This window comes from Lobosporangium transversale (genome assembly GCF_002105155.1).
Source record: "Lobosporangium transversale strain NRRL 3116 chromosome Unknown BCR41scaffold_10, whole genome shotgun sequence".
Lineage (NCBI taxonomy): Eukaryota > Fungi > Mortierellomycota > Mortierellomycetes > Mortierellales > Mortierellaceae > Lobosporangium > Lobosporangium transversale.
Window position 1 is genome coordinate 23463 of NW_019028988.1, and position 24508 is coordinate 47970.

The following is a 24508-nucleotide window of genomic DNA, read 5'->3' on the forward strand; positions in this document are numbered from 1 at the left end:
ATTAGAAAATAGACAACAAAAAAAAAAAGTGGGTGCAGGTTTAGACTGGATGAATAGTATCTTGAAAGGAGAAACCCTAATCATTCAGCTCAACCCCAGGCAGGCACTTTCACTCTATGATGTGATGTCGATCATATACATATACTAAAATGCTAACTAAATCTAAAGCGAAAAAAAGAAAACGGATAGAAACAGTTCCATAATTGATTTTCTTATGTGTAATTGTTCCATAATTGGTAACGAGAATGTTCCAGATGCCGATCCAGTGACTCTAATTAATGTGATCTTGCTGCCACAACCTCGGCTAAGCCCCAACTACTGGAGTATAATTTCCTCAAAGACGCGTTTTGTTGCAAAGCTGTTGTGCCCCCCTTTCTACACATTCGTCTAGTTCTTGGAATGCCATTGGTTGACTATGGAAGCTCATCGGACGAAGATGAGAGACCAGTCTCTCAACCAAATGTCAAGAGCGATGGAAACGATGCAAATCGCAAGGGAGTTAAGCGCTCATTGCAGAATGAGAGCGAGGTTGCTTCACACAAAAGGTTGGCATTGTTCTTCTGTATTCAAAGCCGACTTCTCCCTTGCATTAAAAATATAATCCCCATGTTAATAATAATAAACAATATATTTTTTTAGACCCAAGGCTCTTCCTCCACTTCCAGTATCTTTAACTAATCTTTTCAAAGACAGAGAGCGTCAACCTGACAACCCTGAAAGACATCAAGGAAGAATTAGAAATCGTGCACACATTGATGGTTCTTGGCCTGTTCATGTCTATCTGGAGGGTATGTGTAGTTTTCGCAGTGTACATCCTGCGAGCGAAAAAAAAAAAAAAAAAAAAAAAAAAAAATTATACAAAATTATGAAGAAGACAAACGAGAAGCATGGCTAACAATGGTCTTTTATGATCCAGTTAAGCTATCAAGCGAGCTCTTTGATATCGTAAAAACTTTGACTAAAAGAGCACGGGAAATGGCCCCAAACACCGTTTCGTTACTTCAGTCATTGGAATCAGTTAAAGACTCGAAAGCAATACCAATAGAAGCAGAAACAGCGGCGGATGCGACTGAGTTACATATCAGCCTAACTAGACCTCTATATCTACAGGAGCTACACCTTGGCGGATTCATGTCAGATATCCGAACAGCCTTTAAGAATAAGAAAAGGTAAAATGATCACAAGTAAGAAATCATTTGAATAGAGCAAATGAATCTTATATTGTATTTCAATTGATTCATCTGATAGGTTTAGTTTGTCATTCTCGGGTGTCCAAAGCTTCGCGAATGATGAGAAAACAAGGTCGTTCTTGAGTTTACGAGTGGGATCAGGGCATGCAGAGGTGAGGACTTGTGTATAAAGTTTCGGTACTATGGGTTTTGCGAGTTTTGCTTGGCCTATTAATGACCAACCCTAAGTTGGTATTGTACCGAGTAGATAGAAAATCTTGTGGCAGAGATGGATACCATTGTGCAACGATACTCACAACCCAGATTTTATGACGACCCTGAGCTTCACGCCAGCTTTGCATGGGCTGTAGGTGGCGATATCCTTAACAAGGAAGTTGTAGACGCAATGCCTGAGCTTGAAGGCGAGCTTGGGCAAGACCTGCGACACTGCTCTATTACAGTGCGTCGCGTTGCCTGGAAGTTGGGCCAAAAAGTTGGCTTTGTCGCATTACAGTAAAATAAAATAAAAAAAGTGGCACGAGCGACGCGTTGTGGCAGTCACGTCTACGTAATTTTGGACTTGCGCTTTTAGAATAAGGCCTCCCTCAGTCTTTCTTCTTTTTTGTCCTCCTACCAACCTACCAATTCTTATCACTCACTAAAACTACACTCACTACAATGGTAATTTAATGAACACGCTCACCAGGAATGGTACAACTGAATGACCATTATTAATGACTCGACAATGTTTATAATGCATGTAATCAATAAATGTCATTCTTTTAACCCGACAAATGTCGTTTACCAATAGCTTGTCCGAGTGCGAAGTAAAGAGGGCACTCATCGCATTGAGGTGAATCCAACTGACGATATCACAGTCCTTAAGGATAAGGTATATTTTTACTATTGGTGGCATTTTATGGTACTGCGCAGTAGGTCTATGTGAACATTACTCTTAATGGCTTTGTCAACCTTTTTATGATGTATTTCAACAGATCGCACAAGCACTTAGCATCATAGATCCATCAACGATCACCGTTAGCGACCAACCCAATGCAGGAGCCACACAAATGGATAGCCTTTCTGGAAAGTCTTTGGCTGAGCTGAATATCAAGTATGTAAGCGATATATTTTTGATCAGGATATAATAACATTTTTTGAATGCTGCGGCATGTTGCGTTGCTAATCTTAATTTTTTACCTGTTGGACGTTTCCTATTATAGGCATGGCGATCTTCTCTATATTGGGTTTGCAGAAGCTGCGGTGCAAGCTGACAATAAAGCACCATCGGCAATAGTCGTGCAGGATGCTGTTGATGATTATTTAGATACACAGGATGGCCTTATCAAAAGAGGAAAAGATCCTAAATTGTACGTAGCAGACATCATGTATTCGTTCCTCGGCATATATGTTTCTTTTTTTTTACTAATATTTGCTCTCATGTCGTCCTGCAAATCCCGTTAGCTGCAAGCATGCTGCGAATGGAATGTGCGACTATTGCATGCCTCTCGAGCCATATGATCCAGCATATTTGGAGGAGCATAAGATCAAGAGCATGTCGTTTCATTCGTATTTGCGAAAGCTGGGTGCACATGATAAGAAGCAAGGAACGTCCTACATCACCTTGCCTTCACTTGAGGAACCATCATACAAAGTTAAAACCAACTGCAGTTCTGGACATCCACCATGGCCTGCCAGCATCTGTACTAAATGTCAACCCAGTGCTATCACTTTACAGCGCCAGGTGAGGCAATTTAACAAACAACAAAGTGGAGGTTATATTTTTAGCTCTGCGTGATAATGAGGCTAACATTGATCACCAATGCTAAATATCATAGCCATTCCGACTGGTTGATCACGTGGAGTTCTCCAACGCATCCATTATTGACAACTTTATTGGTTATTGGCGTTCCACTGGACTTCAGCGTTTTGGTTACATGTATGGAAGATATGAGCCTTATCCAGAAGTGCCTCTTGGTATCAAAGCTGTGGTAGAAGCCATTTACGAGCCTCCCCAGGAAGGCGACAGCGAAGGCTTAAGGGTTGAGGACCCAATCGAAGGCGAAAAAAGAGCAGGTGAGATGGCGACAGCATGTGGACTCCAGCGCGTGGGCATGATCTATACTGACTTGACTGATGATGGCACCGGGAAAGGGACAGTTCTTTGTAAGCGGCATATTGATTCGTACTTTTTCTCATCGCAAGAGTGTCAATTTGCGGCAGTGATGCAGAAAAAATACCCCAATGCGACAAAATACTCCTCCACAGGAACGTTTGGCTCCAAATTCGTGACATGTGTCATTGGAGGCAACGAGGAAGGCAACATTGATGTGTCATCATATCAAGTTTCCAACACATGTGTGGGTATGGTGGATGCGGACATTGTCGAGCCTAGTGTAGAGCCAGGAATTATGCGAGTCAAGGAGCCCACGTCGGAACGATACATTCCAGATGTGTTTTTTAAATACAAGAACGAGTATAATTTGGTTGTTCAGAAGGATGCAAAGCCCTCTTTCCCCGTTGAATACCTTTTGGTTAACGTAAGGTTTTCAGCCATGGCTATAGTTAGCATTTATGGAGCTGTTGTTTGTATGGATATCCAGTTAACCCTCCCGAACGGGCACTAATGCGTATTTTTATATCGCTAATAGGTAACACATGGTTTCCCTGTTAAATCTTCGCCAATGTTTACCTCACCAAAGGATTTCCCTATCGAGAATAGAGTTGGGGTATTTACACAGGATGCCGGTGCATTGCATCGCTACCTTCAATCTGGAAACCTGGTTGATCTTGCATCCAACTTTCACTTTTTACTTTTTACTCGCAGCATGGGTATTTTAAATGATGCTGTAAGTCTATATTACTCGTACTATTCCTATATTATTGAAACCTTGGAGTATTTGGCTTTTCAATTGAATACCAAAAGAGCCATGGAATCATACTAAACATTTTTTTTTATTCCTTAACTGATACAGGATGAAATGAATCTTTTGGTACGTGTTGCACTTTTACATAAAGAAGAAGATGCAAACAAGTTAGTCCAGACGGGTGGGTGGCAGACACTATTGACAATCCTGAAGGAGTCTGCCGGACCGTCCAGAGCAAATCAAGGCGAGTCTTCTTCAAGTGGAGGCGCTGGTAGTTCATTGGGCACATCAGCAGCAGCGCCTTGGACATGTCGTCATTGCACATTCCTTAACACCCACGGTGACGAGAACTGCGAGATGTGTGGACTTCCAATGGGATAAATGTGGAAGAAGTTATGGAACGCACTTTAACAATTTCTTTCCACGGAACTTTGCTCAACATGTTGTTGAATCTCATTGACTACTATTATTGTAAAAGAAAAAGAAAAAAAGAAATAAAAAGTGATACAGTTTATTTCATTTCATGGATCGTGTATAACGCAGTCACTTGCAGAAAAATTAATTAAAAGCGTTGTTGATCTTGTTCATTTCATTTTCTTACAGTTCTGAAAACAGCATCATGAACAGAATCACCACTCTCTATTTCCGTAGAATACCTTCAGGACTCGGGTTCGGTCACAAAATCGAATCACACGCCACATGCACGGCCGTACGATTATATGCTTCTGGAGGAGTCAAAAGTGGGGGAAGAGGAGGAGCAGCAGCAACTTCCTCAAAGAAGTCGCCCTCACTCTCCAAACATTCACCTCCGGAATTGAAGAACATAAATGCTACATTGTCACCTTCGTCAATTGCAAGCAACTCTACAGCAGGGAAGCCCTCAACAATGGCAACAACGGCAGCAGTACCCAGAGAATCTATTGGATCGAAAACTAGAAGAGGTGGAACAGGATCTTTCCCCAATTTCTCGCGCAACCTTGCAGAGATGTGTACTAAGCAGTAAAGTCTTTTTTTTTTTTTTTTTTTTTTTTTTAGCAAGGAGTGATGCAAGCATTAAAAAAAAAAAAAAAAAAAGGTCTCTTAGTCTCAAGACTATCAGATAATGCTGATCTAATATTCATCTCTAACTTTTTTTTCCTCTGTGGGAGGAAATTTGACTGATCTGAATGGTAGAGATGTTGTGTTCTATGAACCTCCACCGACGATCAAAAAGACATTTATGTTAGCCTATATAACTGCAGGATTGCAAATGATCTTCTGGGGCAATGTTGCACAATATGCATTTACGCACTACACGGATAATCCTATCTTTTCAGCCACTCAGCCTCCGCCTCCACCATTGCCTCTTCCTGGAACTGAAGGAGTTGAATCAACAGATCTGCCTTTAGCTCCACTCCGTAAACGGATCATCATCTCGGCTGGGCTTGTTGGTACTGGTTTCGTCATTGCATTTGGTATCTGTGCTGTTCCATGGAGGTAACATTTTTTTTTTTTTTTTTTTTTTTTTTTAGGACAGGAAAGTTTCTACTTTGAGGAAGGAATAGTCCCAATATCATATGTTTAATCTTCCCTTTTGCTTGGCCTTTTATTTATTTATTTTATCAAGATATGTCACAAAGCTGACGTTACTTAGAGGCGGCACGCAGATTAGGATTGAGACTGGACGCAAGTTCCCCAAAGGATATCATCGGATCTATCCAATTCAGGACATGCAATGCCGTCAACAACTGCTCACAAACGTTGGGCCTCAAGGGACATCACCCGCCAAGGAAGGAAGTAGTGCTCATATTATGCTCGGTAGTAAAAAAGAACGCATGTCCTTCTTTATCGATCGACGAGGATGGTTCAAGGACCCTGCACTTTGGGACAAAATCTTCCATAAACCTTATTAATGCAATGATGAAATAAAGATAATTTTTATTACATATTTTTTGTGTTATTATTATATAAATATTATAAATGTTAAAGATGTATTATGGTGATTAGATGAACAAAAAAATTAATAAATAAAGTTGTTCATATCATTAGAATAAGTTATGGGTAAGAAGATTGAAACAATTTAACAAAAGTGGAAGGGGAAGGTAAACTATAATGAATTTACAATTCGGGTCTCGATATTTAGTAACGGCGCCCAAAGAATCTTCCCCAGCGGCTAACGACGGGCTTCTCTGTATAGACGGGGTCAGCAACAGGCGCAATAGGAGCAGTACCGGGAGCACCAGCAACGGCGGGTGCCACGGGAGCAACAGGGGCAACAGGGACAACAGGAGCGACAGCTGCTACAGGACGGAAAGTTCTGGTCCTTCCCCAAGAATAGAACTGAATAAGCATACCCAAGATAGCCATAACCAAGAACGTTCCGAGCAGAGCATAGGCACCTGCAGGCTCATCCTCGAAATGAGATTCAACACTGTTTCGAGAGTTGATGAAGGAGTCTGCACGAGAGGTGAAGCCAGTATGAGCGTACATGTCCACACCAACGACGAAGGAGTAAGCGCCTACGATAGCAGAGGCTACGATCACCATTTCCTTCTCATTAAAAAGCCCGATCACGAAGCCAATGACCGCGAGGACGACCAGCAAGGAGATTCGGCCTGAAGAATTGGTGATGACTCCACCGGATTTCCAACCCAGGATCCAAAGTCCCACAGCATAGAACGCCAAGGCGCCCAAGACAGCAGCTCCGAGTCTGGAACAAAAGATAAGGAACAATCCTCCGATGATGCCAACTATGATGGAGATTACCAACAGGAGAGTGTAGGAGGATACACCAGCATTCGCCATACCAATGTAAGAGAGGTTACCCAGGAAGTAAAATCCAGCAATGAATAAGGTTACATAATAGATTCGGTAGCCAAAGAAACAGAGAATAAAGCCTAGGATAATCAAGATGGCGCCTGCAATTTTCGCCTGAGTCGAGATGTTGTAGGGTCCCTCACGCGCATCTCCGAGGACATCATCAAGATCATTATTGCCATTATCATCATCTCCTGGAGCTTTACTCGCCGTTGGAAATCCTGGTAGGGGAGCAGCGGAGGAAAGGGTAGCAAAGAGAGAGATCATCATGGAGATGATCATGAGGAGATATGCAGGCGCACATCGTAGCCAGTTGTTGGGTTTGGTGCGAGGGAGGCGTCTACTACGTAGGAGTGAGCTTGGTGAATGGAGGAGAGTTGTAGATTTTTTGGAGCGGGTCATGTTTTAATATGATTTAATTTGAAAAGTGTTAAGGAATAAAAAAGATGGTGAGGAGGTCTGTTCTTTTTATATGTTCCATGGGTATGGGTATTTATTATAAAAGACAATAAACTTTTAGATGCATAGGAGACGTTATGTCATGAATGGATGGTCTATGTAGCAGGTCCCTGGTTTGGTCCATTGTTGCTTGTCTAGAAGACAATTTTACTTCATATAATCTTAATGGCGTTAAGCTGCCCAAGTGGATCACATGGGCTTTTTTTTAGACCCTGCTAAAATGACTTGAACGCTCGGAATAAGGCTTCTTAAGACGTTTACTTTGTTGCTTTGTTTGGTATTTTACATCACCCAAGCATCATTTGAAAAGTTATTCAAGTAATAACAAGTAATTACACTAGAAAAGGGTGGTGTACAAAAATAAAAATTAAAGGAATGTTGTTCCTCAGCAACAAACAAACATGTGTGCGTCATACATTGATATTGAAATAAAATATGATGGTTTCTCCGTTCCATGGCTGTGCATTAAGTGGCACAAAAATCTTACAGCATATTGCGTTACAAGCATTGTTTATTTTTTATTATGTCAGCTTAAATTAACATGGGCCATGGCATAGTGTAATATGGATATAAATGTTTGCACGTTTTCTTTTTTTATACATCTAACTATAGCCTATATTAATGACGTCTTTGGTTAACAGTAGGTACCCCCTGAGACGCTCGAGCCCGAAGGGACGATGATGAAGACGACATTACATCTCCTGCACGACTCGTACTTGTGGTCACAGAGGCCGCCGAGCCACGAGACGCTCCTCTGCTTCTTTCTACATTACTGTTGCCATATATTGGTATTGAATGGCTGGATTGGTTTGTGGCAACTGATGCAGCCGTTGAGGGACGCGAAGGTATTGCGCTTCCGCCTCGTGAACTGACTGCATGGTTTCCTCCCCCGATAACTTGACTTGATGAAGTTGAAGCTGTTCCGGTTGCGGATGACTCTGACGTAGACGATGGTGGCGGGGGGCGCACAAGCTCAATTGAATGATAGCTGGGGTAGACAAAATCCTCGGTGATGAACTTACGAAGCTGTTCTAAGACAAAGCGTTCAACCTTTCCCACGTTTTTCAATACAGCTATCAATCAATGGGTGAAAAGGAAATAATTTTAGAAATGAAATGGTAGAGCCAAACACGACGAAGAAAATATATTGAGATACCTTGCTTTTGCTCATCGCCAACCTGGGATTCAATTCGAACACTTGATAGGATACTAGCATATTAATTGATAGAGAGAAGCTAGCAGTAAGCTACTGTTTATGATCTAGAGCAATTATTATTATTATTATTATTTTACCTCTCATTAGGATCCTCGGGTTCCAGGAAACAAACATTGACGTGATCACGCAGATATGCCATCAACACCTTGGCTATTACAAAAAACAGCAGTTTGAACAAATGGTGTCTAGGCTGTTAGCGTACACAATTCGTTTTACATGATAATATGGGTAAGATCTAATTTTTAAACTGTCAAATGTCAAAGGTAAAGTATTACCAATTACCTTTGAACGAGAATCCCGTGATAACAAGCTTCACTGGCAGCGCCAAGAATGAAAACGTTGGATAATTGAGCAATAATTCTGTTTCGATTGTAAATCCCATTGACCCTTGATATTGCACCGAGAGGAGTAGTTGAATGTCATTCTCGTGACGCTTAGAGGGCGTTGTTCCTAATGGCGGTGTATATGTAGGTGGTGTCCTTGCTCCTCCATGGTCATAATCATTGTTCCTAGGATGGTCTTCTCGCTTCCTCCGTCTTCTCCTGTCTTGGTGGTCCCCGACATTTTGGCTGATAGAATTATTCCCGCCACCGGTAGACTGGACGTTTGAACGGCCATGGATCATGCTACTGCTTCTACTCCTTTGCTCACTCGGAATCGATTGTCCAGTGGTTGATCTGCTGGTCCTTCCTATTATTGGGCCTCTATCATCTTTCAAACTCCCAACAGTCTTGGGCTGCAATGGAAATGCATCAAAACTGTATGATTCTATCGGTGACATATAAATAGAGTTGTCATGATGCTGCTGGTAACGAGGATCCTGCTCTTGATCCCTTAACCCATTCAGCAAAGCCTCAGCTGCTGCCACTGAGCGCTGTTCCGTTGTTAAAGCCGCTGGTGTTGCTTCTCCTGTGGTCGATACTGTATAGGCTTCATCTTCAACTGTGTCCGAGAAGCTTTGTCGCCTCGAAAATGCTGTTGTAGGCGATTCGAAGCCTCTTGGAGTGCTGGGTATGGTTCTAGAAGGAGTTCCAGCTCTCAGCCCCAAGAGTGAATTCCCGGACACGACTATGCTTGAAAGATCTGGAAAATAGAGTTGTGGTCCCGGAGGCCCTACGGCAGTTGAGTTAAAAGTGGTCGTTGCATTAGAGCCCGTAGTAGCACTAACAGAATTGGACGTTGGTGAGCTATAAAATGGAACTCCTGATAACGATCGGGTTCCAGACCTGGTTTGCATGACACTGGATAAAACCCCACCAGGATTGGACCCTATCCCCGGGCCAAATCCGAGTCCAAGCCCACTCCCCATGTTGCCATTCGGACCGCCTGGTGTGGATGGGAAGAGCGATGCGCCAAGTTGAGGTTGCTGTTGTTGAGGGAGATTTTGAGCACTGTTTCTTAATGAGCTTTCCTGGTCTGCTGCCTTGATAGGCGTTGAATGCTCTAAGACTAGATCTTTCATGCGCTGATAAATGGTTGATTCTCCTTGGGTATAAAACGCTTCACTCTCAATTTCATCATCAGATGGATGAGAACTTAGGCTATGGCTTGTACTAGATTTCCTTGCAGATGTGTTTTTAGTATCGTAGGGCGAGGGTGCAGAGACGCTAGTGTCGCCATCAAGCTTGAGATCTCGATTGATACGTTTCGGTTCTTGAGTATATGAGACTACTTCATGTTCTACAGGATGGTGACGAGAACGACGCACTGAAGGTGAAGTTGAGCACTCGAATGGTGCTGACCGACTAGATCCGGCAGATGATACTGATGAAGCCCGAGACGAAATTTTGGTTGGCGAAGCTGTCGCAGACCGGATCGAGCGAAGGCCATGATCCTGGATGAAGGCTGAACTATCCAACCCCAAGCCTCCCAAGCCCGGTACTCCTGAACGATGATCTCTATTGAGCTCCTCCTTGTATGAATCCCATCCACTGCTGCTTGCGCCGCCTTTTCTGTGCTTTTGTGGTATGTCTTGCTGTCGATGCAGCCACTCTTCTGCTTCTAGTTGCTGCTGCCGTTCGAAACGTCCTGATCCTAAATATTCGATATCATCGCCCTCGCCTACCATGACAACGCTTCCATCCGGCGAATAAGGATATTCATCATCATATTCATCGCCACTGGCGAGTTCATCTTCATCCATACTCTCGCCTCCTCCTGCCTCTGCTGCCTCTTGTGCTAGTCGAGCTTCCTCCTGATCCATATGAACATACCACTCTTCGAGCGGATCCGTCACATCCAGAACCGTAACACTGGGTGGTGTGTCTCCGAAACGGAATTTCGAGACGGCAATATTCCCTAGAAATGTTGGTTTCGCGATGCGCTGAAAGTGAGCATGGATCATGCTCTCGATCTGAAGTGCTACTTCGTCATCGAGTTTGTCCCAAGCAAATTCAAACGACATGACAGATCGAAATGTGATTCACCTGTTTTCTTTTTCTTTTCACAACTAGCGATACTATAAAAACTGACAAGATCATTCAATGGTTTTGTTGTTTTGATCGCAATGCCAATGTCGATGCTGGCTTTTTTTTTTTTTTTTTTTTTTTCCTCCAGCAAGAATGAACTGTTGTACTTCTCTCTAGCTGTGCTTGCAATTAACCCTAGTCACGAGAAGCCGAAAAAGGATATATTTATTCGCTTCGCTTTGCCCAACCTTCTTCCAATTATTGGCGAATGCGGAAGTTCCTTTGTGGATGATACTAAGAATATCAATTCTGATGTAACATTTGCAATCATATTATTTTACAAATGCCTTTTTAGCCCAGCAAACCTCGAAAACTGAATCGAGAGTGTAATTGATGTCCTTATTCATCAATTTGGATCGCTTTACGGTCACCATACGCCTCGCGACGTTCCTTTGATAAGTCCTTCAAGCACTGCCGCGACCATTGCTACAGTTCATAACTATGCTTAAAGACATACTGCTACAGAAAATAGATCTCTCCTCCCTCTTCATAGTTACTAAGCACCACTCTCTTAGCAAGCTCTGTAACAAAAGGTCCTGCCTGTGACAGATGGAGTCAAGTAAAGATCCTGAACAGCACCTGTCGCGATGCACATCCATTACTGAATCTGCGTATTTCCCAGCGATAGATTGCTGGCTTGAGAGTACGGTTTGAGTTATTGTTGATAACTTAATAAGCTATTGTTGTTGATTGAAGATTCACAGTATCTTGCGTAAACCTTTCAATATCATTAAATACTAGATCTGAACAAGCCGAGGCCTCAAAGTTCTAGTGTAACTTGCAGGGCCAAAGCAATTGATGGCTCCATCCTACTACGTATCAATGCAGAAGGAATGAAGAAAAGCTTGGGGATATTGTAATCTGTATCGTATGAATGGGGACTGATTCCCACATACCAAAATAAGCTTCTGCTTCAAACATTGCTATCGCTCACTATTTGCTTCAACATGAATACGTGACATTAGCAGATGTTTTGCAAGGGAGCGAGGCATCTGTGGTCAAGAAAAAGATCTGGTCGTCTTCTCTCATGAAGCTCATTAATATCGAAATTAATTAGCCTGAAGGGAGAGGTGGTATTTTACTTCATTCCACCAGGGCTCAAGGAAAAAAAAAAAAAAAAAAAAAAAAAAAAAAAAGAAGTATATACATGTATATACAGTAGTCTAAGCGAAAATAGACATAAGAACCAATCAAACACGCGCTAATTTGTACTTTGGATGACAAATAAACGTTGACTAGAACGATCCAATGTCTTGGACACGAAGTCCATGTGGTCTTGATACTTCCTGTTCCTGACAGGTTTTACACCTGGTGTGGGTCAGGTCCCAACTAGCCGCACTGATTCTTTTTGTTAAAAGTTTATGGCCTCTTTTTTGTTTCTAGGGGGGCTGCAAGGCCCAACAGGTATTGTTCCGATACTGACGGCTGCGGCAGTGGTTGCTCTTTGATTTTGTCTTCTGACAGGTGGGGTAAATGTCGGTCTTTTAAAATACAAGAACGCCGAAAATGAAAATTACATGTAAAAAGAAACCATTTGTCCGCGGGCTATGTTAGTATGTTTGCCCTCACCTCTGTAGCTGACAATAAGTAATGGTGAAAGAGAGTCAAGGTCTATTGAACATTGGTGTACAGAAAGCAAAAAAAAAATAAATAAAAAATAAAAAATTAATTAAAGTGGACATTGGTCTGTCTACTCTCCTTTCTCTTGTGTAAGAGGCTCTCTTGGCTCTCTATTTTTCCTTTGTTCTTCTTTACGTATTGCTTTTTGCCGCCGCCTCTCTGCTTGCTAATTGATGACCATCTCAAACAAGTGGGTGCAAGAATGAAGGTAAAAGCAGATGGCATAGCAAAAAAAGGGGGAAGGTGAATGATTTGTGCAGGTCACCCAACAATTACACTGCACTGTCCATTGTTTGATACCTGTGCCGACAATTGTTTTATCCAGAAAGATATTCTGGAAGGGAAGGAATGTGAGAAAAAGACAAGGAATGTAAGTAGACCGATGTTGATCCACAAGTTGAGGGGAAAATAACGAAGATGATCACGACAGGGGTTCTCGGATGCAAAATGCAACTTTGTTGCACATGTGCCTGAAACTGAATCGTGAGTGCGTGCGGGTGCTTGTGCGCTGTATTTCAACAATCCTTTTGACTTGATCACGGGCGTTTCAGCTGCAGTCAATGCCCGATGCCCTCGTTGTTTTTCTTTATGTAACTTTCTGCAATACGCCGATGACATATCATGGCATGGCCACAACAATAGTGAACTGACTGAACTGCCTAGCCCTTTCCCTGTTTTCTTCTCAGAACACTACAGTGGTATCTAGACTTTATATTGCTTTCATTGTTGCTCGCGAGCCCACTTATTTTACGTTTGGGCAGTGATCCACACTCATGAACCTCTTATTTGTTATTTTTATATTTTTATATTTTAATTGCTTTAAAGAGCGAAGAGAAAGGAGGTATAAAAGATCATTGATTGTCCTCTCAGCCCCAGCTCTACTTCTGGTCTCTTTTGTTTCTTTGTCTTTTCAGTCCCCCTACCACTTGACCAACCTCGTTCATTTATTCATTCGTGCATTGTCGTTGAACGACTTCTCTTCCTGACTCTTCACTCTTCACTCTTCACATTTTACTCCTCATACTTCCTTTTACGACAAAACCAAAGAAAGACCAAACAAGTCCTCTTAAGCTTGCTTATTTTAGACAAAGCCTTCCTCCCTTTCATTTGACAATATCATCAAAATAATCACAATGTTTATTCGCACATCTATCATTGCATCTGCCACCCTTGCCCTACTTGCTTCTGTGGCTCAAGTTGAAGCCCATTCTTGGGCCGATTGCGTTGACTGGCGTCCCAAGGACCCTCAGAATCCAGGTATGCAAATGGAAGACAAAAAAAAAAAGTGCAAGACAACTTTATGTTTATTACATGCAAATCAACGGTTGAACACAATATACACAGCGCACATTACACATTTTATCATTTACACATTACACATTTCATACCACATTGCCCTCATAACATGGTTGTGTCTATTTTGGGTCGTGCGACATTAACAACTCAATGACCGAAGCGTTATTCCTCTCTATCCAATTGGAGGCTATTCTTACTGTCCTAGTCTATTCGTGGTGTCCTTCTCATTCTTTACCACTCAACACTCTTGTTTGTGTGTTTGTGAGAGGGAGTTTTTTTTTTTTTTTTTTTTTTTTTTAAACAACCGGAGATTATTGAACTAGTTGTATTTTCCCGCGCTTTTTTCTTGAATAAGCAAGAAGTACCAAATGCTCGTCAAATCACACTTTCTGTAAATTTCAAGGGCTATGTTTCAGTCTCATTTCATATCTTCGGTCAATACCCCCTGTAACTTTATTGGCACGAAGAGGCGAAGATAGAGTGGGGGGAGTTTTACCTAGCACCTTTGAAAACCAAAAAACAACCCGAAAGAAATAGAGCAATAGCTGACCTGAACTCGTCGATTTTTTTATTGTTTTGTCATTGTCGTAATATAACACAGGTTTCCGTGACAGTGATGGAGAGTGCTTTGGCTGGGCCCGTCAATATCCCATGGATAAGACGCCGTTCGCTGCTCTTGATAGCTCCAGCCCCAGCAGACATTACCAACAGGACCACATTGCCAATCCTGTACCTTGCTCTAATCGCAGAGCTGGTGTCGAGCCTGGTGCGGATGAAACCCGTCAGGATCCCATAAGCAAGGCCTACGGTGGCAAATTCGGAGCACAGCCCAGGGTCAAAGCAGGAGATACGATGTGTGTCCGCTGGCCTGCCAAGAACCACGCTGCCAAGAATGAGCGTGAGAAGTTTGTCAGAATCAACATGCCTCTAGAGCTCCTAGATAAAGATCCAGACCAGAAAACCTTCTCCAACTCAACCATTGCCACGATTCCTTTCAAGAATTGTCATGGAGTTGAGAGCAATCCAGATGCTGCTCCCTGTGGAGGATGTTTTCCTATCCCCGCTAATTTACAGACTGGTAACTATGTGGTCCAGTGGCGCTGGGAGTTGAATGAAGGTGAATTCTATGCGTCCTGCTGGGATCTGGCGGTCACTGGTACAGATCCCACCGCGCCAGGCGGCAACCAAACTGCTCCTCTTCCTCCTCCAACTCCTCTTGGTCGCTCAACCTCGGTGTTTGGCAACCTTGCAAAGAATATTTAAAAAGCATCTTTTATTTTTTTTCTTTCTTTCTCCAGCATAATATCCTCTTTATTTTTTTTCTTTACTTCTACTGTATTTCATATCATATGGTTGCACCATGCAAACATCGCCATCATCATCATGTACTTAATGCATCTCTATGTAAGCTCACTCGTTTTTCATCACTATTAACACCAAGCGAAAAAAAGGCACTTTTTGTTAAGCATGCAATGGGTTAAATGAAAGATTTTTTTAAGAAAAAGTGCGTGAGTTTAGGCAGGTTCCTCAACTCGTAATGTTTCAATGCTTTCATTTTTTCCTTGTAATGCATGGCGATCTTTGTGTTGAATAGTTAAAAAATAAAAAGAACAATTGAAATAAATAAAGCAGTTGAATGTTGTGCAGGGACAAGAAAAAAAAAAATCATTTGTCTTCAATTGTCACACGCTTCTCAAAACAAAGTGAACTTCATTCACTTCATGCATCTCATTCTTGCTCATTCATACTCGTCCATTTTATTCTTTCATACATCATGTCAGCCCATAACAACAATAACAACAACACCAACAACAATAGAGCTCATAATGATGATATTAAAGGCAATCCATCGCAGAATAGTTTTATCACCGACCAAGAATTAGAGCAGAGACTTATCAAGCTTAAGAAGAAGACCCCTACTACAGATGTTCCTATCAGGCATGTTTTTGCTGTGCTATACTCTATGCTATGTTATGCCATCCTATGCCATGCATCAGTTTCTTACACGTTGAATAACGTGATCCTTATCTCTTTTTTCCCCCCTTTCTTTCCTTCTATCTTTCTTTCTTTCTTTGATTGCAGTGACCATGAATTGACTACACAGTTTTCAAAGGTCTTTGGCCACTCTCCTGCTGTGACCAATCTGAGCTCATCGTTACTCGACCCTCATCCACAAGAGAATCAAAGGAAGGATACACTGATACCCACATTTAACTTGTTACAACAACCGATAGAAGGACGTCCTGGAGCACAGAGATCCCAGTCATCGTCATATCTCATCCCCGCTACTTCAGATCAGGAAGAGGTAATCATGGTGCATTATCCGTATCTTAAATCTAATCTTATTTTTCAGCCTCTAATAGACCCTTATGTTTATTTTTCTTTATTTTATTATTTTCTAAAGATTGACAGGATCTTGGCAGACTCACAAGACCTTCTCGTCAACAAAACAGGATTGGAGGGAAATGATGATGATGACCTTGATTTCTTGGACGATATTGATACACTCCAACCAGCTCAGACAAAGGAGCTTCGTGCAGCATTTGCTCAAAACGGGGATGTCGCTAAAGATTTAGAAAAGACCTTGTCCAAGTTCATGCAGACACATCGACCTTTAATGGCAGCTGACCCTTCTCAAGACTATAAGGCAATAGCAACAACATCGACGTCAGCATCAGTATCAAAGCCATCAGCAACGCATACAGGAGTATCAGATGAGTTGCTGTTTGGAGTAAAAGGAGGAATGGGAGGAGAAACACAACAGGAAAAAGCCTTTGGAGATCATTTGGATAGGTTGATGTCAAGTAACATTAAGGAAGGAGATAGTATTGGAAATAGATACAATGAGGACGATGATGAAGCACTCAAGTTGATCACCCAGGCCAGGGAAGCTGCACAACTGGAATCCAAGTATGGAAATCTAGAGGAGGCACGGTTGAAGGGACTCATTAGTAGACATCATGAATTGAAAAAGGACATACAGAACTTGTCTTCTACCCGGCCACAAAAGCCAACCAGTCAAACTAGTCAAAAAGGCGATAGAATGACAGGTCTGGGTCCACCACCTGCAGCGATTGATTTGGATGAACTACGGTTTGGAGGTGGAGGTGATGACGAAAACCCCGAAAACTGGTGCTGTAAGTCTATTTTTATTTTATTTTGGGCCTTTTCTTCCTTTTTCCTTGTTCACTTGAAAATGCTTATTGACATTTCTGTTTCTTTTATTCATTCTTTGTCTTTTTTCTTCAGGCATATGCAATGATGATGCAAAGTGGACATGTCTGGGCTGTGATAATGACAAGTATTGTGATCAATGTTTCCGAGAGAGTCATGTTGGACCAGATGCAGACTGGGAAATGAAAAAGCATCGGCCTAGCCCCTTTGCCAAGGCTTCTGGCAACCCAATTTGATAGGCTTCTTCATGATTCCTTTGGAAAATACACATCTTCCTACATTTGGTTCTCTAAGGCTTTAATATGATTACAGGGTATCTATGAAGTTAAATTATTGAAAAAAAAAAAAAAAAAAAAAAAAAGTATGAACGTGCCACTGTGCACGCAAATATGCTAGAGTGCGGTGCGTACATTCAATGATTAGCGGTCAACAATATCACTGCCATCTTGAATTTGATTGTCGATGTGTAAGCTGATCATTTCCTGTATAGTCTGGTTTTCAACCTGTTCCATCGACTGAAGGACTTGAATGCCTGTCAGCTTTCCTTTCTGATGTTCACTACTGTTTAAATGTCGCCTTAACAGATCTTCTCGATGATAGCGCCTATGACAGCCAGGTATAACGCATGCAAAGGGTAGTTTTACTTGTGCATCCTCTTCTGTGAACCCGAAGAGCTCATCTAATGCTGTCGCTTGGATTGCATCACTCCTTTTTTTCCTCATCAGGGAAGGACTTGTATGCTTTCTGTTAATGTGCTTATTGAGGACATGTTTATATCCAAACTCCTTTCCACAACCTTCAAATTCGCATCGGAACTTGGGTGCATTAAGATCCTTCTCATGTGTAGTTTTAATATGACTCGTAAGCGTCCATGCCTAAGGAAAATAAAATAGTAAATACGCATCAATTCAGTGGACGTTCTGGTAAAATATATATATATAGGGATATATTTGGTCACCGTACAGTTGAAAAGATTTTACTGCATCCCTCAAATGTGCAAGGGATAACGGGTCGATTAGGATCATGGGTTTTCATATGAGAGCGCATATTTGTTTTCAATACGACAGTGCCACAGACGGAGCAGGGCATTGACTTGTGATACATCTTGTTATGTTTCTGTAAAAGCGACCACTTTGAAAAAACGCTGTTACACTCTGGATAACCGCATCCATACCGTCGAGTATCTTATTGGTGGTCAAACGAAAAAAAAAAAAAAAATTAAATTAAATTGTGGTAAATTCCCAAATAAACTTTATGGAGCTTTCACAATCTCTTACCATTATGGACGAGTTGATGTTTCTGAAGCTTGCTTGGAGTCTGGAAACTCATCTGACATCCTTCATGCAAACATGGATATGGTTTTCGCCCTTCATGGTCCGTACAAACGTGGGCACTCAGTTTCTTATGTTTTTTGAAACGCATTTGACATCCGTCCCATGTACATGCGTACGGTTTTTCTTTTTTTATTTCCTCCGCAACCTTCATTAACGTCTCTGGGTCCAATGATGCCTCTCGCCTGTATCCACGTTTAGCACCACTCTTTATATTCAGATCCTCGTTATCTGAATTAATTGAAGAAACCAATGTTGGTAAGCTGGAAGAAGATCGGGATCTACGTAGTTCCGGCATTGGTGTTAGTGCCGATGATGATGTCTCTGATGGCGGCGTCTCTGATGGCGGCGTCTCTGATGATAATGATTGAACTGGTGATGAAGGAGTCGATAAAAAAGCTGTACAAATCTCAATGCTGGACAGACTTGCGAGTTCGTTATGCGTCTTGACATGTCGTGCAAGTTTATCCTTTGTGTAATAGCTTTTAGTGCACCCTGGATTTATACATTGAAATTCCCGTATCGATCCATGACTTTTAACATGAACCGCAAGATGATCTTCTCTCCTGAATGCGGCATTACATCCTGTATAAAGACATCTATAAGGTCGCTGTAGCCAAATGAAGAAGATTAGCAAGCAGTGGAGAAAAATAAAGGCGAATAAATAGCATAAGCCCAATTTTCAATTGACAAGACAACTTACTTCATCCGTATGTGAACGCTCATGTGCAGCTAACCGCGACGGCTTGGTATATTTTTTCCCACACCCAGAGTAAAGGCAGATATATTGCTTTGCCTTGGATGAAGATGACATTTTTGAAGAAATGGACGATCGGTGACTTGTGACTTCATGCACCGGTTCTTGATCTGATATGGTTACTTTTTCATCTTCGTTTTGTATTTGAATACTAGTTTCGTTATCGGGATTTCTACGCTTAAATGAATGGTGTTCTGAAGTAATAGTGGTCGTGGTGGAGACAATTGTTGTCTTACCATCATAATTATCATCATTCACTAGAGAATTATATTGAGAAAGCTTGTTGGTCGATAAAGGCGTCAAGCTAGTGGCTGTTGTGGATACTGCATCTACTGTTTCTTTTACAAGGTTGTCATTGTTGTTTTCTGGTACAATTTTACGTTTCTTCTTAACGGGATTATAGCTATCAATGTCAATGTCAATAGTGTCGATGTCTGTGCCACTGCTGATTGATCGATGTGAGATGCTTAGATCTAACTCTGAACTACTGCTGCTGCTCATGGTCAATTGCTATAAAGATGAGCAGATCCGTCCTCACTGTTATTGTTATATTTTGGCTACTGTTGTTGGTTTGGATGTTTAGGGTACTGAATTACAATAGAGGCAATAAATAGACAAGAATGGGTGATGCTGAAGCGACTACATTGGATGGCAGCAAGAGAATAAAAATGTGTAGGAATAGATCCTTCTCTTGTTTAGTCAATTTCTTCAACGAGTGACTGCTGGTAATAATATTTTTGGGCGAAGTTGCATGTTTGTTTTCTTACACTGTTGCAATTGTATACAATCCTATCTCTGCTGTCTAATAGTCATGATTTGGAATGAAGAGTTTCGAGTAGACTGTGAAGCGGACCGAAAAGCGGGGACAATTGAGTACACTGTTTACTTGCGTGAGCATAGGAATGTAAACCCTTCTCTTTTCTTATGGCGAAAATAAAATCTACGCCCAATTCCCCAGTTGAGCATTAAAAAAAAAAAAAAGCAGGCCCGTTCTTGTTCATCAAACTTATTTGTAAGAGTTCAACTATGCAGGGATAGAATATACATTTATACATATAAAAAAAGGCCCAGGTCAACCAAAATGATCCAGATCTTGGAGAACCAAAAAGTAAGGATTGCACTTTGTTAGCTTCAATTTAATCCCAGTCCAAAATATTTCAAGACAAGCAGATGCTCAGAAGTTGTCTTGAAGGCCAAGGGGCCAAGAAAGAAACGGCCATAAAATTTAAATCTTGTTTCTAATGCAAGACTATAACATGGATCGCCTGTGAAAAAGCATTGACGCCATGTGAGAAATGAAAAGAAACTGCATGATTGAGTTTTTGTTTGTTTATTTATTTGTTTGCTCTACCCTCTGACTCCGAGGTGGATGTCGGGCCATGGCGGGGACGAGGACAGGAAAACATGAAGAGCTTCCTCTCTCTTTTTTTTGTCCCTCTTGAACTAATCCCACTCCATCTGCCTCTACGTCTCTACTCTGCATGCTTATCTGTTTATTAGTCGATTTGTTTGTGTCACAGTTATCCTCACTCTGAAGGTACAATGTGTTAACTTGTAAAATACATTCTTGTCTCATCATTGAGATCGAGAAGGAATGTGGAATGGCGTCGAATGGGGGGATCAGCTTGACTGACAAGCCCTCTTTGGTTCCAAATTCATAGCACTTGAAAAACTTATTTGCTGACTGATATCCTGTGTCTTATTTCTGTACTCAATTCACTACTCCTTGCAGTCTAATCAACAAGCATAATTTGCACGACAATCGTTCCGTATTTAACCATGCCGTCTCTCGATCGCTCCGAAACAGATAGTTTATATTGTAACCCGACCGAAGATGGTGAATCCATCATGTCATCTTCAGGAGGTGCACCTTCTATCAAATCAACAAGCTCTCCCTCTGCAACCTCATCCCTCAGATCTGGATCTCAGTCGATAAAATCTAAAACCGCGTCAACCAAATCCAAATCCTCGTCTTACGCATCTGTACCTAAATCACCTCAATGGAAAGCAGCAGTCGATCCTCTAGGGATGTCCTCCAAAGCAGTAGGATTCATGCCCATGTTTAGCACACATCTCTATGCTCCTGGATTCCAGACTGCTGTTTCTACCAGTGCAACAAATGCAAATGAACCCAAGGCATATCAATCAAAACAACTTACGTTTGTTGAAAAGAAAAAAAGCTTTTCTTCTTCTTCTTCTTCAACTAAATCAAATAACCCTGGGAAATCTGAGAAGACTAAAACAGCGCCATCCAATAACTCTGTCAAATCACTAAATTCCTTAACCAAATCCACATTTTCCCCGGCCTTTGCAAGTAGCCTCAGTACACAGGATGAACATTTGTCAAACTTTCCTGACAAAAGGACTGTGGAAGAAACTAAGTCATTAAGCTCAAATAGCAGAGGTGGTGATGAGGAAATCAAGGAGGAGATAGTAATATCGAGAAATAGCAAGGAAATAGAAGGGACAGAAGCATTAGCAACAACAGCAACAACGGCCGTGATAATTTCAGCAACAGAAACTGTAATGAACAATGATATCGATAGTGCGTATGGCGATTCGGATGACATGACGTTTGTGAACAGCAGTACAGAGGTCGCTGTCCTGATGGAGGCTCAATCTTTACCGGACGCCTCTATTCATCCGTTTGATAAGACAGTGGTGACAACTAATACCAGCAGCGACGTGGTGGAAAGTATCAACAATCAAAATATTCTTTGTAAGCTTTCAACGGTAGAATCAACCACTCAGTTGCGGTCACCACCAATATCAATATCAACATCAGCACCACGGCCAACTCATACGCCTAATGAATTGATATTGAAACGAATGACCTCATGGGAGTACATAGGACGTGTCTACCATGGAAAAATGGCTTACTACAACACTATCTTGTTGACAGAAGCAGATCTTCGCAAGTTTTATACGCCAGAAGTTGTTCATAAAAGGTTTGTGAAAGGAAAAAAAAAAAAAAAAAAAAAAAATGCATGTATGCATAGTTACAAGAAGCTAACTTTTTTTTGGGGGGGGGACAGGACGCAGCAATACTTCATGTTGGGAACGTCCATTGCCAATATACTGGAAATACCCCATCTTCCTGACTTTGTAAAATCGCTCTCTGCAGTTTTACAAGAGTTTGAGCATTTTCAATCATCAGAAACAAAGTCTAAGATGGTAAGGCTGCTTCTTTTTTTAAAAAAAAATCAGTTTATGCTTAAAAAAGTTCTTGCATAATTGCTGCTTGGTTGATTTAACATACCATTGATACTATTTTATTTTGCAGAGCTTTTTAAAAAACGGGTGGAGAGTGCATGATGGGAAGTTCTTTGAAGAAACTAGCGAATACACACATTTCGAGACCAGATCCTTGGTAATTTTTTTAACGAGTCTCTATATTATAAAATGTGTAATGCACAGTATCTCGACTAAAAAAAAATTTTTATTGTCAATTTTAACTAGCCATTTGAAATGGACTATATTGTTATCTTCGCGACACTCTGCGAGATGATTGCCCAAGCTTACAAAAAGTTTGATACCTACAAGGCGAATATCATAATGGAATCAGATATGTTCCATAAAATCGATATTCGGTTCAAGGTAGGTGAATCATACACGCCTATTAAAAAAGAATAATAACAATAATACAAAGTGAAAACTGCAGCAACAGGAAAGTAACTTTTTTTTTTTTGGCGATTTAGAAAATCCTAAGTACCACAACGAGAGAACTCGACAATCTGGCACGTGAAACGATGCAGGAAGAGCTTTATTCAATAGATCCAATTGCTGGATTAACGATAGACTGGAATCAACAAGTACTTTCTATTGGCAACTAAATAAACATGGTTCATGCAGTTTTCCATCATCAGGGCACATGTATAAGAGCTTAACTTGATCTTTAGTTTTGTTATTACAGGTTACTTTACTATTATACTTTTTTTTTTTTTTTTTTTTTTTTTTTTTAAAGGCCATCGTCACTCTCGTCAGCCAAGAAGGTGTCATCATCGACATATGCATCAGCTCCAAACCCTTCGATATCAAAGGATTCTGGGCGATTTACATTATCGAAATCAATGGCTGCCACTCTTGGATTGGCAATTAGTGAGTTCCTATTATTATTGTTATAATTATTATTATTATTATTTGAAAGGAGCGGAAAATGCAATCAGAACACATTGTATAGATTCAAGCAAAAAAATAAAATAAAATTTGATCCGTTAACTGAAGTACAAATATAGAAATATGTACAATACATACTTCCTAATCATAATGAAGAGCCGCCAGAATTGCACCACGTTTCGAAGGATCAAAAAGACAGTATCAAGCACTTTCTCGGCTTCATGTCCTGATCCACAACCTTGAAGGATTAAAATCAATGTAATGAAGCAAAAGATCACCAAGATAATATCTAGAATGTTGGATGATGACCTCCAATATGTCTTTTTTTTTGAAGTTTTTTTTTTAGCATCCCTTTATCTCGTTTTTTTAACTTTCATTGAACACATCCAACAAACAGCCAAACAAAAAGAAAAGAAGTATATATTCTTACCCTGCCGAGCGCTGTTAGTCGCAAGGCGACCTCTGCAATCATAGTGCCATTGATGATGGACTCTAAAACGATAAACAGCGCCGAGCTAGAGCAACCCTGCTGAATGGAGAGGAATATGGACCAGATACTGAGGATGGCCATGACCAGATATAGGACCATGTAGAATTTAGAGTAGATGATCCTGTTGGCCAAATTCTGAAAAATCTCACGTCTCGACAGACTATGATGACTCCTCATCGCTGGCACTGCGTTTGGCTGTTCGCTAAAACGTAATTTGGAAAAAAAAAAAAAAAAAAAAAAAGAAATAGGTAAGGTGGCTGTGTCCAACAATATTATCTTTTTTTTTTCACAAACAAACTTGTTAAACGCAAGCCGAAAAGATGCTCTATATATTACCCAAGTATAGTGTATGCACTATCCATTAGGCCTTCTTCACGTTTATAAAATTATCCTTGTAGTCAATGCTGCCAATAAGCAGTAGAAGTGGACGTGCAAGAAGACGAAGAAGAGGAAGAGGAAGAGGAAGAGGAAGAGGAAGAGGAAGAGGAAGAGGAAGAGGAAGAGGAAGAATGTTGATGAAATGAATGGGGTAACATGCAAATATTGCAAAAAAAAAAAAAAAAAAAAAAAAGGGGGATAGTATAAAGTGAAAGTGATAATGAAAGTGTGCGAATGAATATGGAAATGCAAGAAAGTCGAAGAATGAAAGTGAAATTGTGTGGAGATGCCTGAAAGCGTTTCAAGGGCACTTCTCTAACACTTTTTGTTTATACATCCAGGAAGATGCGTGCGACACTAAAAAAAATTGA

General features: G+C 41.1%; 10 protein-coding genes across 10 annotated transcripts; 6 read left to right on the forward strand and 4 right to left on the reverse strand.

Annotated features, from left to right (window-relative positions):
- The first annotated feature begins 367 nt into the window (after positions 1 to 367).
- On the forward strand, positions 368 to 1545 carry BCR41DRAFT_349463 (hypothetical protein). Its single transcript, XM_022023471.1, has 5 exons — positions 368 to 545; positions 640 to 788; positions 917 to 1169; positions 1249 to 1342; positions 1419 to 1545. The coding sequence occupies exons 1-5, from the start codon at positions 400 to 402 to the stop codon at positions 1500 to 1502; spliced, it is 726 nt and encodes a 241-aa protein (XP_021883229.1). The 5' UTR covers positions 368 to 399; the 3' UTR covers positions 1503 to 1545.
- Positions 1441 to 4544, forward strand: BCR41DRAFT_349466 (nuclear protein localization protein 4). The gene is made up of 8 exons (XM_022023472.1): positions 1441 to 1850; positions 1981 to 2061; positions 2165 to 2283; positions 2393 to 2539; positions 2634 to 2913; positions 3008 to 3709; positions 3821 to 4018; positions 4145 to 4544. The coding sequence occupies exons 1-8, from the start codon at positions 1848 to 1850 to the stop codon at positions 4415 to 4417; spliced, it is 1803 nt and encodes a 600-aa protein (XP_021883230.1). The 5' UTR covers positions 1441 to 1847; the 3' UTR covers positions 4418 to 4544.
- Positions 4545 to 4922: 378 nt separating this feature from the next.
- On the forward strand, positions 4923 to 5569 carry BCR41DRAFT_369032 (hypothetical protein; the record flags this gene model as incomplete). Its single annotated transcript, XM_022026427.1, has 3 exons — positions 4923 to 5035; positions 5210 to 5512; positions 5548 to 5569. The coding sequence occupies 3 exons, from the start codon at positions 4923 to 4925 to the stop codon at positions 5567 to 5569; spliced, it is 438 nt and encodes a 145-aa protein (XP_021883231.1).
- Positions 5570 to 6154: 585 nt separating this feature from the next.
- On the reverse strand, positions 6155 to 7247 carry BCR41DRAFT_384996 (hypothetical protein; the record flags this gene model as incomplete). Its single annotated transcript, XM_022027629.1, has 1 exon — positions 6155 to 7247. The coding sequence occupies exon 1, from the start codon at positions 7232 to 7234 to the stop codon at positions 6155 to 6157; it is 1080 nt and encodes a 359-aa protein (XP_021883232.1). The 5' UTR covers positions 7235 to 7247.
- A 1007-nt stretch (positions 7248 to 8254) lies between these two features.
- Positions 8255 to 10911, reverse strand: BCR41DRAFT_289191 (hypothetical protein; the record flags this gene model as incomplete). The annotated part of the gene is made up of 6 exons (XM_022020322.1): positions 8255 to 8364; positions 8448 to 8500; positions 8585 to 8657; positions 8790 to 8931; positions 9235 to 9312; positions 10582 to 10911. Coding segments are annotated over 6 exons (786 nt in total), but the record flags the coding sequence as incomplete, so codon positions are not given.
- Positions 10912 to 13402: 2491 nt separating this feature from the next.
- BCR41DRAFT_420458 (hypothetical protein) lies at positions 13403 to 15542 on the forward strand. The gene is made up of 2 exons (XM_022029900.1): positions 13403 to 13852; positions 14493 to 15542. The coding sequence occupies exons 1-2, from the start codon at positions 13729 to 13731 to the stop codon at positions 15152 to 15154; spliced, it is 786 nt and encodes a 261-aa protein (XP_021883234.1). The 5' UTR covers positions 13403 to 13728; the 3' UTR covers positions 15155 to 15542.
- A 1092-nt stretch (positions 15543 to 16634) lies between these two features.
- Positions 16635 to 17301, forward strand: BCR41DRAFT_369035 (hypothetical protein; the record flags this gene model as incomplete). Its single annotated transcript, XM_022026428.1, has 2 exons — positions 16635 to 17028; positions 17141 to 17301. 2 exons carry the CDS (start codon positions 16635 to 16637, stop codon positions 17299 to 17301), a joined length of 555 nt encoding a protein of 184 aa, XP_021883235.1.
- A 155-nt stretch (positions 17302 to 17456) lies between these two features.
- On the reverse strand, positions 17457 to 19802 carry BCR41DRAFT_320020 (hypothetical protein). The gene is made up of 4 exons (XM_022021377.1): positions 19100 to 19802; positions 18343 to 19006; positions 18029 to 18249; positions 17457 to 17940 (listed from the first exon to the last, which is right to left on the reverse strand). Exons 1-4 carry the CDS (start codon positions 19652 to 19654, stop codon positions 17485 to 17487), a joined length of 1896 nt encoding a protein of 631 aa, XP_021883236.1. The 5' UTR covers positions 19655 to 19802; the 3' UTR covers positions 17457 to 17484.
- A 704-nt stretch (positions 19803 to 20506) lies between these two features.
- BCR41DRAFT_320021 (hypothetical protein) lies at positions 20507 to 23026 on the forward strand. The gene is made up of 6 exons (XM_022021378.1): positions 20507 to 20690; positions 20815 to 22101; positions 22189 to 22327; positions 22437 to 22523; positions 22613 to 22750; positions 22852 to 23026. Exons 2-6 carry the CDS (start codon positions 20933 to 20935, stop codon positions 22984 to 22986), a joined length of 1668 nt encoding a protein of 555 aa, XP_021883237.1. The 5' UTR covers positions 20507 to 20690; positions 20815 to 20932; the 3' UTR covers positions 22987 to 23026.
- Positions 23027 to 23111: 85 nt separating this feature from the next.
- Positions 23112 to 24309, reverse strand: BCR41DRAFT_420462 (hypothetical protein; the record flags this gene model as incomplete). Its single annotated transcript, XM_022029901.1, has 4 exons — positions 24096 to 24309; positions 23700 to 23961; positions 23408 to 23589; positions 23112 to 23259 (listed from the first exon to the last, which is right to left on the reverse strand). The coding sequence occupies exons 1-4, from the start codon at positions 24119 to 24121 to the stop codon at positions 23112 to 23114; spliced, it is 618 nt and encodes a 205-aa protein (XP_021883238.1). The 5' UTR covers positions 24122 to 24309.
- Between the last annotated feature and the right edge of the window lie 199 nt (positions 24310 to 24508).

Coding starts and splice junctions, on each gene's coding strand:
- BCR41DRAFT_420458 (XM_022029900.1), top strand. CDS start 13,729: ATGTTTATTCGCACATCTATCATTGCATCTGCCACCCTTGCCCTACTT. Junction 13,853..14,492: donor CAAGGACCCTCAGAATCCAG/GTATGCAAATGG, acceptor AATATAACACAG/GTTTCCGTGACAGTGATGGA.
- BCR41DRAFT_320020 (XM_022021377.1), bottom strand. CDS start 19,654: ATGAGCAGCAGCAGTAGTTCAGAGTTAGATCTAAGCATCTCACATCGA. Junction 18,250..18,342: donor ACATCAACTCGTCCATAATG/GTAAGAGATTGT, acceptor ACCACCAATAAG/ATACTCGACGGTATGGATGC. Junction 17,941..18,028: donor GCAGTAAAATCTTTTCAACT/GTACGGTGACCA, acceptor TATTTTCCTTAG/GCATGGACGCTTACGAGTCA.
- BCR41DRAFT_320021 (XM_022021378.1), top strand. CDS start 20,933: ATGCCGTCTCTCGATCGCTCCGAAACAGATAGTTTATATTGTAACCCG. Junction 22,328..22,436: donor CAGAAACAAAGTCTAAGATG/GTAAGGCTGCTT, acceptor TTTATTTTGCAG/AGCTTTTTAAAAAACGGGTG. Junction 22,524..22,612: donor ATTTCGAGACCAGATCCTTG/GTAATTTTTTTA, acceptor AATTTTAACTAG/CCATTTGAAATGGACTATAT.
- BCR41DRAFT_349466 (XM_022023472.1), top strand. Junction 2,540..2,633: donor AGAGGAAAAGATCCTAAATT/GTACGTAGCAGA, acceptor AAATCCCGTTAG/CTGCAAGCATGCTGCGAATG. Junction 3,710..3,820: donor TTGAATACCTTTTGGTTAAC/GTAAGGTTTTCA, acceptor TATCGCTAATAG/GTAACACATGGTTTCCCTGT.
- BCR41DRAFT_349463 (XM_022023471.1), top strand. CDS start 400: ATGCCATTGGTTGACTATGGAAGCTCATCGGACGAAGATGAGAGACCA. Junction 789..916: donor TGTTCATGTCTATCTGGAGG/GTATGTGTAGTT, acceptor TTTATGATCCAG/TTAAGCTATCAAGCGAGCTC. Junction 1,170..1,248: donor GCCTTTAAGAATAAGAAAAG/GTAAAATGATCA, acceptor TTCATCTGATAG/GTTTAGTTTGTCATTCTCGG.